At 48.6% G+C, this 14136-nt stretch overlaps 1 protein-coding gene across 4 annotated transcripts in view; it reads left to right on the top strand.

The window, feature by feature from the left end:
- gse1b (Gse1 coiled-coil protein b) overlaps positions 1-14136 on the top strand; it is a 760234-nt gene that overhangs the window by 450564 nt on the left and 295534 nt on the right. Inside the window, exon 1 of one of the 4 annotated variants that reach the window (XM_048546476.2) lies at positions 8171-8223. The exons of the other annotated variants lie outside the window; for them this stretch is intronic. Coding sequence (XP_048402433.2) covers positions 8184-8223 — 40 coding nt within the window. The 5' untranslated portion in view covers positions 8171-8183. Of the gene's footprint in view, positions 1-8170; positions 8224-14136 lie in introns of those variants that run through there. 4 annotated transcript variants of the gene reach the window in all.

Below are 14136 nucleotides of genomic sequence, written 5' to 3'. Positions count from 1 at the left end.
GATAAGTCCTTCATCCCTTGGGTCATTCTTGTAATCCTCCTCTGGACCCCCTCCAATGCCAGACATCCTTCCTTAGATACAGGGTACAAAACTGCTCACCATATTCCAATGCTGTCTGACCTGAGCCTGACACAGCCTCATCAGGAGCCAATTGATTGCTGCAGATGCTATGTTTACACAGATACCAGTAGCCTGCTTCTTCCTCACCCAACTAACTAGTCTCTATATGTCTTGGGTAGCCTGTGAACATAGAGCAACTGCTCACCCCTGGGAAGAACTACTATCATGCTCCAATTTTGTACGGATGCACTTTCCAGAACATAGAACAGTACAGCACAGAACAGGCCCTTCAGCCCACAATGTTGTGCAATTTCAGATGGGAATTCTGTTCAATTCCCATCCAGCCCACATCCTTGAAAGTCAATTGTGTTTTGCCCCGACTGCTGCCCTGAGGTAACCCTGGTCTTCACTCTGACTCACCGTCACATCAATCAGTCCAAGATCACTCCCAAAAAAACACAAAATGATCAAAGTAAACCCAGGAACAAACAAATCGAAGTTCATTTCACGATCAAATCACCAAAAGAGGAAATGATTTATAAGAGTTACAGGCTGCAATCTAATCAATGGGTTTGTATAGACTTCACACAACAGTAGAACAAGTTTTTCTGATGAAGGGTCTAGGCCCGAAATGTCAGCTTTTTTGCTCCTAAGATGCTGCTTGGCCTGCTGTGTTCATCCAGCTCCATACTTTGTTATCTCGGATTCTCCAGCATCTGCAGTTCCCATTATCTCTGAGTAGAATGAGTTGAACTGTTTGAAATTCCTCTTTTCGATTAAAGTTTATTTTTAACTTGCTCATTTGAAAGAAAAAATGTTGGATATCTAGACATTAACAGCATCAAGAGATTTGGCAAATGAGCTGCAGTATGGCACTGAGATGGAGGATCTGCCATGATTATGGACAGTGGGTGTTGGGTTACTGGGCCAAATTGCCTACTCTTGCCCCTATTTTCCATGTTTCTATGAATCTCTTCCCAAAATCCCAAATCTGTCATTCATTTTCTTTTCAAGAATTGATGGACATGTTCTTCTAGCAATTCTAGTTGTGAACACTATTTTCATATTTGTCCTCTACATTCAGTGTGTTGTATGTTAATAGCAGAGACCATAAGCAATAGTGATGTGTATGTGGCTAAAAATCTTTAGTTTTCTGGTCCTTTAGCATAACCAGCGCAGTACCATCTCCCATACACAAACTGGAGATTGAATAACTAAAATGTTAAAATGACTGCACCATTAGCTTATCTCAGCCTCAACACAATGTGACAATTCACACAAAGTGCAGCCTAAGAATTCACTGTCACCCAGCCTTTCACTGGTGTTTCAGACTTCGAATGAAATGTGCGCAAACAGGTTTAGCAGGGTGAACAATAGATAACAGCATTGTATTGCAGAGAACTTCATTCGAAAGAATATGCAAAGAAAGAGTGCATTTATGCAGCATCTATCATGTCAGCAAGCTGTCCTAAAGGGCTTTTCTGTCAATGAATTGCTCACCTTGTCCATTCATTGTTCTGATGCAGGCTCAATGTAGTAGCTAATTGGCACATGGCAAACTCCCATTAATAAAGACTAAAGTGGTGAATTGATGAGTTAGTTTTGTTTTTGGGAAGGCCATTGGATTAATAAATATTGGTCTGAAGAATTCACATCAGGCAAAGAAAGGATTGGGCTCATCTCCTTCCTGTGTGGAAATGACCACAGAAACGTAGAAGATAGGAGCAGGAGGAGGCCATCTGGCCCTTCGAGCCTTCCCTGCTATTCTTCACAATTACAGCTGATCGTCCAACTCAATAGCCTAATCCTGCTTCCTCCCCATAACCTTTGATCCCATTCTCTCCCATGTGCTATATCTAGTCGCCTCTTGAATACATTCAGTGTTTTGGCATCAACTACTTCCTGTGGTAATGAATTCCACAGGGTCACCACTCTTTGAGTGAAGAAATGTCTCTTCATCTCCATCCTAAATGGTCTACCCCAAATCCCTGTACTGCGACCCCTGGTTCTGGACACACCCACGATCGGGAGCATCCTCCCTGCATCTACCCTGTCCACTCCTGTTAAAATTTTATAAGTCTCTATGAGATCTCCCCTCATTCATCTGAACTCCAGCAAAAACAATCCCAACCCAGTCAATGTCTCCTCATTCGTCAGACCCGCCATCCCTGGAATCAGCTTGGTAAAGCTTCGTTGCAATCCCTCGAGATCAAGATCATCCTTTCTCAGAAAAGGAGGCCAAAACTGCACACAATATTCTAGGTGTGGCCTCACCAAGGCTGTGTATAACTACAGCAACACATCCCTGCTCCTGTACTCGAAACCTCTCACAATGAAGGCCAACATACCATTTGCCTTCTTTACCACCTGTTGCACCAGCTGACCATTTGACAGTGGCATCCATCAAAGTGGAGCCCAGTAATGAATGGCCATTTGGCAGAGGTAACTGGTGCCTACCGGGTTTCAGTGTGAGTCTGAAGGGAAGCGAAAAACACTGGCTGTTTGAGGAGGGAATAAAGTCCCGATTGATGATAAATTAGCCATGTTCAACTGAAGTACTTTCTAATAGCACAATCTAACCTCTCTCAGGGTAGGAACCAAAGTGAAGTTGTCTGCCCCTAAGATGTTGCTTGGCCTGCTGTGTTCAACCAGCTCTACACTTTGTTATCTTGAAGTTGTTCCCTATTGTGCAGTTATTGTTTTATACAGGGAAATGTGGTGACACTTTGCAAGCAGCACAGTTCCAAAAACAGGAAAGAAATAATTGATCTGACCATTCGCTTTAGGCATTGCTGACAAGATCAATGTTACCAAGGCGCCCTGCTCTTTTTCAGATAGTGCCACGAGATCTGTCCTATCCACATGACAGGGTCCTTGGGAGTGACAGCATAGTTTATGTGCACAAGTCACTGGAGTGGGGCTTGAACCTTCTGATCGTGTTGGGGGGAGGTGGAGTCGGTGAGGACGGCGCACACTGAGTCCCAGGCAGCGTGGTTGTAGCCTGGAGCCACAGTCGGACTGTTTGTTTATTGAAGCAGCGGGACAGGCATAGTGACAACATTCCACTGGCTCTGGCTGATTAGCAGTGGCCAAGGGCTGCACTGAGAGCAGTTTCCCCTAACCTCGGACTGAGAATCGTGAAGTGAGGGCCGTTTCTGGGAATCTCACTGAACTGCTGTGAACATTTCCTTCCTCTCATAGCTATGCCTTCACTGTAACCTAACCACTTTGTGGTCTGCCGGCTGACTCTTCTCAACAGTAAATGTGTGTATATTAGCTCTGACTCACAATGGCTGGTTCACTGAGATCTTCATGGAGATAATGTACCCAGCCACCACCTTCTGAGCAGAGCAGGCAGTGGCTGGGTGGTTTTATTGCTGCTGTGTTAATCCAGGGACCAGGTAATGCTCTGGGGACCCAATTTCAAATCCCACCCTGGTACGTGGTGGAATTTAAATTCAATCAAAATCTGGAATTAAGAGTCTAATGATGACTGTGAAACTATTGTCAATTGTTGGAAAAACCCATCTGGTTCACAAATATCCTTTGGGGAGAGAAGCTGACATTCTTACCTGATTTGACCTACATGTAACTCCCGACCCACAGCATTGTGGTTAACTCTTAACTGTTGCCTGGGATCGGCAACAAATGTTGGCCTAGCCAGCTACACCCTCATGGATGAATTTTATTTTAAAAAGTCATCATCTATGAGCAAAAGAAGCTGTTTGTTATTTTGATTCGATACAGGAAAAAGGAGAGAAATATTTATTTTGGGTGAGGGGCCTCCCCACATCAGCAAGATAGTTTTTGCCACAGAAAGATGTCACATCACAGCTCCTGGATCTGATGAAACTTACAGAATACTGAAATGGCCTGGATAGAGCAGATATGGAGAAGATTTTTCCACTAGTAGGAGACACTAGGACCCAATGGCACAGCCTATGAGTGAAGGGGCGACCCTTTAGAATTGAGATGAGCAATTTCTTCAGCCAGAGGGTGGTGAATCTGTGAAACTCATTGCCTCAGAGGGCTGTGGATGCCAAATCATTGAGTGCCTTTAAGACCAAGATAGGTAGGTTCTTGATTAGTAAGGGGATCAAGGGTCACAGGGTGCAGGCAGGAGAATGGAGTTGAGAAACATATCAGCCATAATTGAATGGCGGAGTAGGCTCGATGGGCTGAATGGCCTAATTTTGCTCCTATATCTTGTGGTCTTATGATCTAGACATTTGAATGCTCCAGTTGCCTTGGGATCCCTGTGCCAGCAGGAATGCTTGACCAAGAGTGTTGTGTCTGACTGCTACCTGTTATTGAACACAGCAGCCAATGTCAAGCTCTCCATTGTGCAGCCACAGAGCCTATGACTCTGCAGAATAGATACCACACACATACTGCTCTTGAATACTTTGGGTGCTAACTGAGCTGTCAGACTGTGCTTGTCTTTGTCTCCCTCTGTGGCCTTATTCCACCTTAATGTCTAATATTCTGCATCCCATTAGGGGGATCTCTGTGTTTCTTCAGTTCGCCTATGTTTACCTGATTTTCTTCCATCCTCCATTAGCTGCCATTACCTTCAGTTGTTAGGCCCTAGGCTACAGAATTCTAGCCCTAAGCCACTCCCTGTCTCTTTCCTATCTGCCCCACTATCAAGGGGCTTCTCAAAACCTATCCCTTTGACTAAGCTTTTGGTCATTTCTTCTGGCATTTTATTTTGTTGTTTGGTGTCGAATTTAGTCTGATGACACGTGATGTACCACACATTATATTGCGATAAAGGCACCGTACAAATGCTTGCTGTTGTTGCAATCATAGATTCAGACAGATCCACAGCACAGAAAAAGGCCCTTTCGCCCATTGTGTTTGTGCAGGTCACAAACAACCACATAATTATTCTAATCTCATTTTCCAGCACTTAGTCTATAGCCTTAGCATTGAGAATGTACATCTAACTACTTATACAATACCATACAATTCAATACAGCATAGGAACAGGCCCTCCAGCCCACCAAGCCTGCGCGGATTCATATTGCTTATTTAGGCCTGCTACTTATTGCGCGTACGCGGCTTCTATCCCTCTGTTTGTCTCCTGTTCATGGGCCTATCATGATATGCCTTAAATGTTGCTAATGTGCCTGGCTTCCACTACTTCCACAAGCAGTGTGTTCCAGGCATCCACCACTCTCTGTGGGAAAAATTCTTCCCACACTTTTCCCCTAAACTTTCCCCCTCTTACCTTGAAACTGTGCCTTCTTGTAGTTGACTTTTCCACCCTGGGAGAAAATCCCTGCCTATCCACCTCATCTGTGCCTCTCATAATTTTTTGGATCTCTTATCAGGTTGCCCCTCAGCCTTCATCTATCCAGTGAAAACAACCCGGGTTTATCCAACCTCTCCTCGTAACTAAAACCCTCCAGACCAGACAGCCGCTAGGTAAACCTTCTGTGCACCCTCTCCAAAGCATGAATTTCTAGTAGTGTGATGACCAGAACTGCACACAATATTCCAAATGGGGCCCAGCTAAAGTTTTAGACAGCTGTAACGTAACTTGCCAACTTTTATACTTGATGCTGATGAAGGCAAGCGTGCTCTGTGCCTTTTTGGCTGCCTTATCTACCCGTCTTTCCACTTTTGGGGATCTATGGTCCAGTGTGCCCAGATCCCTCTGAATGCCAGTGCTGTTCAATATTCAATGTTATGAGGGTTGATGCTCTTCTAGACTTACAGGCAATCAGTTCCAGATTTAAGGGCCACGAGGATAGTGCGGGTAAGTCGAGTTGAAATGCCTATCAGCCATGATTAAATGGCCGAATGGCCTTACTTCCACTCCTATGTCTTATGGTCTTATTTCCACCACCCTCTGGTGAAAAATCCTCTTTCCTCACAGAACCTCTAAACCTCCTACCCCTTTGCTTAAATCTATACCCCCGGTCATTGATCCCTCTGCCAAGGGGGAAAAACTGTTGCTGTCCATTCTGCTTATGCCCTTCATAATTGTATATGCCTGGAGTAATGTGTGCAGTTCTGGAATACACTCCTTGTATATACTTGCAGAGGATACTGCCATTTGTATTTGCTGGGCATGTGGTACCCTGGAACAGTACCCTAACTGAAGTCCACACTTCAGGAAAATAAAATGTGAGGCTGGATGAACACAGCGGGCCAAGCAGCATCTCAGGAGCACAAAAGCTGACGTTTCGGGCCTAGACCCTTCATCAGAGGTATATGCTGCTTGGCCTGCTGTGTTCATCCAGCCTCACATTTTATTATCTTGGATTCTCCAGCATCTGCAGTTCCCATTATCTCTCTCCACACTTCAGGAAGCTGGGCACTGAAGTGGGATCTGGCTTGAGAAATTAACTGGTGGAAAACAAAAATCCCTCTATATACTGTTGGAATATTGCATTCAGTTCTGGTCTCCCTGCTACAGGAAAGATGTTGTTAAACTTGAAAGGGTTCAGAAAAGATTTACAAGGATGTTGCCTGGACTGGAGGGCTTGAGCTATAGGGAGAGGCTGAATAGGCTGGGGCCATTTTCCCTGGAACATCGTAGACTGAGGGCTGACCTTACAGAAGTTTATTAAACCCTGAGGGGCATGAATAGGGTGAACAGCCAAAGTCTTTTCCCCAGGGTAGGGGAATCCAAAACTAGAGAGCATTGATTTAAGGTGAGAGAGGGAAGATTTAAAAAGATCCTAAGGGCAACTTTTTCATGCTGAAGGTGGTGTGTGTATGGAATGAACTGCCAGAGGAGGTGGTGGAGGCTGGTACAATTGCAGCATTTAAATGGCATCTGGATGGTACATGAATAATAGAATAGAATCCCTACAGTGTGGAAACAGGCCCTTTGGCCCAACAAGTCTGCACTGAACCTCAGACCATCCCACCCAGACCCATCCCCCTATAACCCACCTAATCTACACCTCCCTAAACACTAGGGGAATTTAACCTGGCCAGTTGACCTAACCTGCACATCTTTGGACTGTGGGAGGAAGCTGAAGCACCTGGAGGAAACCCACACAGATGCAGGGAGAACATGCTAACTCCACACAGACAGTCATCTGAGGCTGGAATTGAACCAGGTCCCTGGTGCTGTGAGGCAAAAATGCTAACCACTGAGCCACCGTGCCACCCCAAGGATGGTTTTGAGGGATATAAACAAATTGCTGGCAAATGACACCAGATCAATTTCAGATATCTGGTCAGCACAGACAAGTTGGACTGAAGGGTCTGTTTCCATGCTGTATAACTCTATGACTCTAATTATCCTCCAACGTATTGCTGAAATAGTTACCAGGCACACTGATTCATAAAACAAACCTGGATACACTGGGCAGTGTTTAACAGCAGAGGCTGTAATTAAATGGGAGTTTAGATGCACGACAGCTCAGAAAATACTCCTTTTCTCATTGTCAGTTTTTTTCGTGGTTTTGTTTGTTTCCTACAGGACAGATTCCAACTGATTTCCCAAAACAGCAAGGATAAATATTTTGTTTAAAAAGGAAAAGATCCAAGCACATTTAATGATAACTCTTCAGAAACACTCGTGAAATGGGACGCATTGCCTGAAAACAGGAGTTAATGCAGATAATTGAGGGGTAGGCAGAAGTCATTTGTAATGTCAGACAATTCAGAACTTTGAAAAGTGGCATCTTTTGTTTTATCTGGATGAGGTGAGGCTTGTTGATTGAAATCCGAGGTCTGCTGGGTCCCCGGGTAGTACAGAAAAAGGGTGGCAGGTATAGTGGGAGGGTGATTGTTACAGGTTGGCCAGGGTGGGAGAGTCGACTTGTTTGTGTGGGTACACATTGCTGGGCACGGATGTGATGACTGTGTTGACAAACGTTGCTGCAAATCGCTCACAATACGTCGAACAGGCTGAGTCACTTTCTGAGAAATCAGAAACCTGGAACTTTAGCCAGTCCCAGCTTCTCAGGAAGTGGTTGCCTGTGTGGAATTCCATCTCTTTTAGTCCACAGCCTTATCACAAGGAAGACAAGTCTGTACGACGGGAGTCCCCCCCGCCGCCTTACTCCCCTGAGGGCGTTAAAAGGAGTTTCAGTTCCCACTTTAGCTGGAGCTCCTGTAGTACATGGTGCTGGGCACACTCAGCTCTCGGCTCGATCATGGACTACAAGGATCAAAGATGGAAACCTTTTAAAGTGGGTAAGTCAAACGGGGGTTTGAATCAGAGATAACAGGAACTGCAGATGCTGGAGAATCCGAGATAAGTTTGAATCAGGACGTTTGGAGAGGGTGGGGCGTTCACCCTGTGTCAACCAACTGGACTGCAGCCAGATCTGACTCTTGTGAATGTATGAAAAGTCCCTCTCAAAATTGCTGGCGGGCTGTTAATTGTTTGACCATTTGCGGTGCCTTCCTTTTTAGTGTGTTTCTGTCACAACGAGAGGGACAGGGCTGCAGAACTGAACTGGTTTTGTGTTGTGTTGAGGGGGCGTAGTTCACTGTCGAAATGCTTCAAGGAGTAAACATACAGTCAGTACTGCTCTGAGTTCAGGCCACTCGTGTTCCGTTGTACAGTCAGTGTGAACTATCCATGTTTGAACATCTTCGTGACATTTTGGAAAGCGTCGTGTTTCCCCTTCTTATTGGGTCTCCACTCAAATGAATTTGCTTATCACTGGCCTGCCATGAACCAGTACAATTCGGCAGGATTTAAAATGTAAACTTGGGGGGAAATGCTTTAAAAAATTTCCTTAACATATACAAATGGTGCAGCATGATTAATGTACATAATGTACATAAAACAAGCATAAACGCTGCTTCCTCCAGACCATTTCAGCTCTGATGAAGGGTCGTCTGGACTCAAAAGGTCCTCTTGCTTTCTCTCTATGGATGCTGCCTGACCCGCTGCGATCCCCAGTATTTTTAATGTTCAAATCTCCCCCACTGCTTCCGTTGCATTACTTCAGAGTAGTTAGATTTGTTAAGCCTTTAAGAAGAACTGTACAGTCCCACTTGCTGGTTGTGTTGGAGTTTCAAAGTCAGTTTCCTTGTTTATGAAAATCGCCGCCAGGACCCTGGAAAACATCCCGGTAATCTCTTGACACCTGCAAGAATCGGTGTAAATTTTGGACCTGCCTTTGTAAAGGCCTCCAATCGGCCCGGTTAGAGTTGCAGCGGTGATTAATTCGAGTTGAGTGAGGGGTGTGCAGTTTTGTGGGCTGGGTTTACACCACAACACTACTGCCTACTCAAGGGCATCACATTGTCGAGCCCTGAGATGTGCTGAAATGGAATTTGTGGTTCATCTGTGCTGAAAAAAAACACATTCCAAGCCACTGATGAAGAACCCTACACCTTTTGAAATTCAGTGGAGAGCAAGTTGGTAGAAGAAATTTGAAGACTTTTTAAAGGACTTTTGAGAGGCATCTTGACCGATACAGAACGGGCAGGGAATAGAGCGATACAGATTATGATGAGGCAAAAGGCTGTTTTGCTTAAAAAGGCACTATGTGTTGGAGCAGTCTTGGTGGGCAGAAGGGACTGTTTCTGTGTGTACTGTTCTTTGAAAAAAAGACTTGCACGTAAATAAACTTCAGAATAATAGAATCCCTACAGTGCAGAAAGAGGCTATTCGGCCCATCAAGCCTGTACCAACCCTCCACAGAGCATCTCACCCATGTGCCCCCAATGTCAATGGGGTTTTATAAAGTGGCGAATCCACCTAGCTGACACGTCCCTGGACACTGCAGGGCAATTTAGCATGGCCAACCCTAATTTGCACATCTTGGTAGGATAATAGGTTGGCACAATATTGTGGGCTGAAGGGCCTGTGCTGTGCTGTACGGTTCTATGTTCTGTGGACTGTGGGAGGAAACCGGAGCATCTGGAGAAAACCCACACAGACACAGGGAAGAATGTCCCAATGCACTTCACAGCCATTTAAGTCCTCTTGATGTGGAATGGTTGCAAACTTACAAACATGGGAGTCAATAGCGAGTTTTGAGAAGATTTGTAGCTCAGGTTGAGGTTCTGGATTTGAGTTTGCTCGCTGAGCTGGAAGGTTAGTTTTCAGATGATTCGTCACCTTTTTTTATTTGAAAAAATATACTTTATTCATAAGATGTACAAAAAATAAAACATATTTATACACCTACCCAGTCGTGCAAGCCACTCCGGGTTACCCAGGGGGTACATACACCAACTAAAGGAAAAAAACAAACAAAGAAGAAAAAAAAACAAAGCAAAGAAAATACCCCGGCAGTCGTCACCACACACAGTCCCAGTTGGCCCCTGACTAGTTGGGGAAGGCGCCAGCTGGGCCCAGTTACCAGATAGGGCCCTTTTTTCTATTCTGGACGAGGGGTTTCATACTGTGGTCTTTCCCCACCGCACCTTGGCGGCGGCTGCCCCAAGCGTTAGCGCGTCCCTCAGCACGTAGTCCTGGACCTTGTAGTGCGCCAGTCTGCAACACTCTATCGGGGTCAGTTCTTTCAGCTGGCAGACCAGCAAGTTGCGGGCAGACCAAAGAGCGTCTTTCACCACATTGATGGTCCTCCAGGCGCAGTTGATGTTGGTCTCGGTGTGCGTCCCCGGAAACAGCCCGTAGAGCACGGAGTCCCGCGTCACGGAGCTGCTCGGGACGAACCTCGACAAATACCACTGCATCTCCCTCCAGACCTCCTGCGCATAGGCACACTCCAGAAGGATGTGATCGACAGTCTCGTCCCCCCCGCAGCCGCCTCGAGGGCAGCGTGCGGTGGCGCAGAGATTCCGGGCATGCATAAAAGATCTCACTGGCAGAGCCCCTCTCACCACCAGCCAAGCAATGTCCTTGTGCTTGTTTGAAAGTTCTAGCAATGAGGCATTCTGCCAAACGACTTTTGCAGTCTGCGTGGGGAACCACACGACGGGATCCACCCTCTCCTTTCCCCGAAGGGTCTCAAGGATACTATGTGCTGACCACTGCCTGACGCCCTTGTGGTCAAAGGTGTTTCCCTTCAAAAATTTCTCCACGAAGGACAGGTGGTACGGGACGGTCCAACTACTTGGAGTGTTCCACGGCAACAAGGTCAGGCCCATCCTTCGCAACACCGGGGACAGGTAGAACCTCAGTAAGTAGTGACACTTGGTGTTTGCGTACTGAGGATCTACGCACAGCTTGATGCAGCCGCACACAAAGGTAGCCTTCAGGGCGAGGGTGGCGTTCGGTACGTCCTTTCCCCCATTTTCCAGGTCTTTGTACATGGTGTCCCTGCGGACCCGGTCCATCCTCGACCCCCAAATGAAGTGGAAGATGGCCCGGGTGACCGCAGCGGCGCAGGTCCAGGGAATAGGCCAGGCCTGCGCCACATACAACAGTACCGAAAGCCCCTCGCATCTGACAACCAGGTTCTTGCCCGCGATGGAGAGGGACCGGAGCGTCCACCTGCCCAGCTTCTGCTTCGGTTTGGTGATACGCTCCTCCCAAGTTTTAGTGCACACCCCAGCTCCACCGAACCAAACACCCAGCACCTTCAGGAAGTCTGTCCTGATGGTGAAGGGGATGAAGGAGCGGTCATCCCAGTTCCCAAAGAACATGACCTCGCTCTTACCCCTATTGACTTTGGCACCCGAGGCCAGTTCAAACTGGCCGCAGATGTCCAACAGCCTACTCACCAACCGACAATCGGTGCAGAAGACGGCGACATCGTCCATGTACAGGGAGGTCTTGACCTGAAGGCCTCCGCTGCCTGGGATAGTTACTCCCTTCAGGCTCACGTCCTTCCTGATGGATGCGGCGAATGGCTCCACACAGCACACGAACAAGGCAGGAGAGAGCAGGCAGCCCTGCCTGACTCCAGATCTGACGGGAAAACTGTCCGATTCCCACCCGTTGATCGAGACTGCACTAACGATGTTGGCGTAGAGCAGCCGGATCCAATTGCGGATGCCCTCCCCGAACCCCAATTTGGAGAGGACGTCCCTCATGTAAGCATGAGAGACCCTGTCGAAGGCCTTCTCCTGGTCCAGGCTGACGAGTCAGGTGTCCACCCGCCTGTCCTGTACGTAGGCGATTGTATTCCTGATGAGCGCGAGGCTCTCAGCGATCTTCCTGCCCGGCACAGCACAGGTTTGGTCAGGGTGAATCACCGACTCCAGCACAGACCTGACCCGGTTGGCTATGACCTTGGCCAGGATTTTGTAGTCCACGTTCAAAAGTGAAATGGGACACCAATTCTTAATTTCTTCCCTCTCCCCCTTCCTCTTGTAAATGAGGGTGATGATGCCCTTCCTCATGGACTTGCACATTTCCCCTGCCCGAAGCGCACTATTGTACACCTCCAGCAGGTCCTGGCTGACCAGGTCCCACAGAGCGGAATACAGCTCGATCAGTAAGCCGTCGCTCCCAGGAGTCTCATTCCTCTCCAAGGTCTTGAGGGCTCTGGTCAGCTCGTCCAGGGATATTGGCCGGTCCAGCCACTCCCTCGTGCCATCATCTAAGACCTCCGTGATAGATGACAGGAACGACTCGGAGGCCGTGCTGTCCATGGACTTCACGTCGTACAGTCCGGCATAGAAGGACCTGCTGATCCTCAAAATGTCGGGCCGAGACGACGTCACCGAGCCGTCGTCCTCCTTCAGCCGGCTAAGCACAGAGCTCTCTTTGTGCACCGTCTGAAAGAAGAAACGCGAGCACGTCTCGTCCTGCTCCACAGAACGGACCCTGGACCGGAAGAATATCCTGGAGGCCTCCGTGCCAAAGAGCGAGGCTTGCTGGCCCCTCACCTCGCGGAGGTCTTCCGTGACATCGACCCCCATCAACTGCAGAAGGAGCAGGTTCTGCACCCTTTTCTGGAGTCGCAACAGCTTTCCCCGCCTCTCTCTTGCCTTCCAAACACCCTTGAGGACAAAGAACCTCTTGATGTTCTCCTTCACCGTCTCCCACCAGTCGCCCAGAGACTCAAAGAGGGGTTTCACGGTTCTCCAACCGGCGTACTCCCTCTTAAGCTCCTCGACGTTCTCTGGGGTCAACAGAGTCGTGTTGAGCTTCCACGTCCCCTTGCCGGCCGGCTGGTCGCCCTGTAAGTGACAGTCGGCCAGCAGGAGGCAGTGGTCAGAGAAGAACACCGGCTCGACGCCGGTGGACCTGACCGAGAACGCCCGTGACACAAACAGGAAGTCTATCCTTGAGCAAAGAGGCTGCGACCAGGTGTATCTCCGCTGCGCTCCGTCTACAGAGGTGCTGAAGACGTCGAGCAGCTTGGCGTCCTTCACCGTGCCCATCAGGAATCTGGACGTGACGTCCAGTTGACTCCCCCCACCCGCTATCCCCACGCCGGATCTTCCATCTGCATCGATGATGCAATTCAAGTCTCCGCCTAGGATGACCAGCCTGGACGTAGCCAGCAGGGGTGGAAGCCGCTGCAGGACGGCCAACCGCTCACTCCGTACCACTGGGGCGTACACGTTGATCAGTCTCAGGGGAGCGTTCCTGTAGGTGACGTCAGCCACTAGGAGGCGCCCCCCCCACCACCTCCTGAACTTGAGAGATGGTGAAGTTGCGCCCCCGCAGCAGAATAGCCAGGCCCGAGGAGGGACAGTCGTTACCCCCCGACCAGATTGAAGGCCCACAGATCCAGGCGCCGGACCATTTCCTGTACCTGCTGAGGTGCGGTGTCCCGCACTCCTGCGGAAACAGGAGGTCCGCCTTGACGGTGGTCAGGTAGGCCAACGTGGACACACATCTTGCGGTGGACTTGACGCTGTGCACATTAATGCTCGCAACTCGTACCCCCATTGTGGGCAGTGACCGCAGTACCCTCCCCAAGTCCAAGGTCCAGCCGCTCCATCTGTCCCTTCATGCCCATTGCCCGGGCTAACTGCTGGACGCTCTCCAGGCTCCAGAAACCGTCCGTGCTGCCTTCCGGGTGGGGTACAGAGGCAGGACAGTCCGGCTCTGGGTCAGGCTGGGGACGCGCTGTTTCCTCCTTCCCGCCTGGAAGTTCCGGGGGGCCCTCCAGGGTCCCAGGGGCATGTGACTGGGTGTTGGAGGGATCCTCAGGACGCCTCATGTCACCTGGAAGCAGGGTGCTGCTTTCCTTCTCCCTTGAGATCTTTAGCTTCTGCTTTGGG

The sequence above is a fragment of the Stegostoma tigrinum genome, chromosome 16 (assembly GCF_030684315.1).
Source record: "Stegostoma tigrinum isolate sSteTig4 chromosome 16, sSteTig4.hap1, whole genome shotgun sequence".
Lineage (NCBI taxonomy): Eukaryota > Metazoa > Chordata > Chondrichthyes > Orectolobiformes > Stegostomatidae > Stegostoma > Stegostoma tigrinum.
Note: the sequence above shows the minus strand (reverse complement) of the source record. Positions and strands in the feature narration are given on the sequence as shown.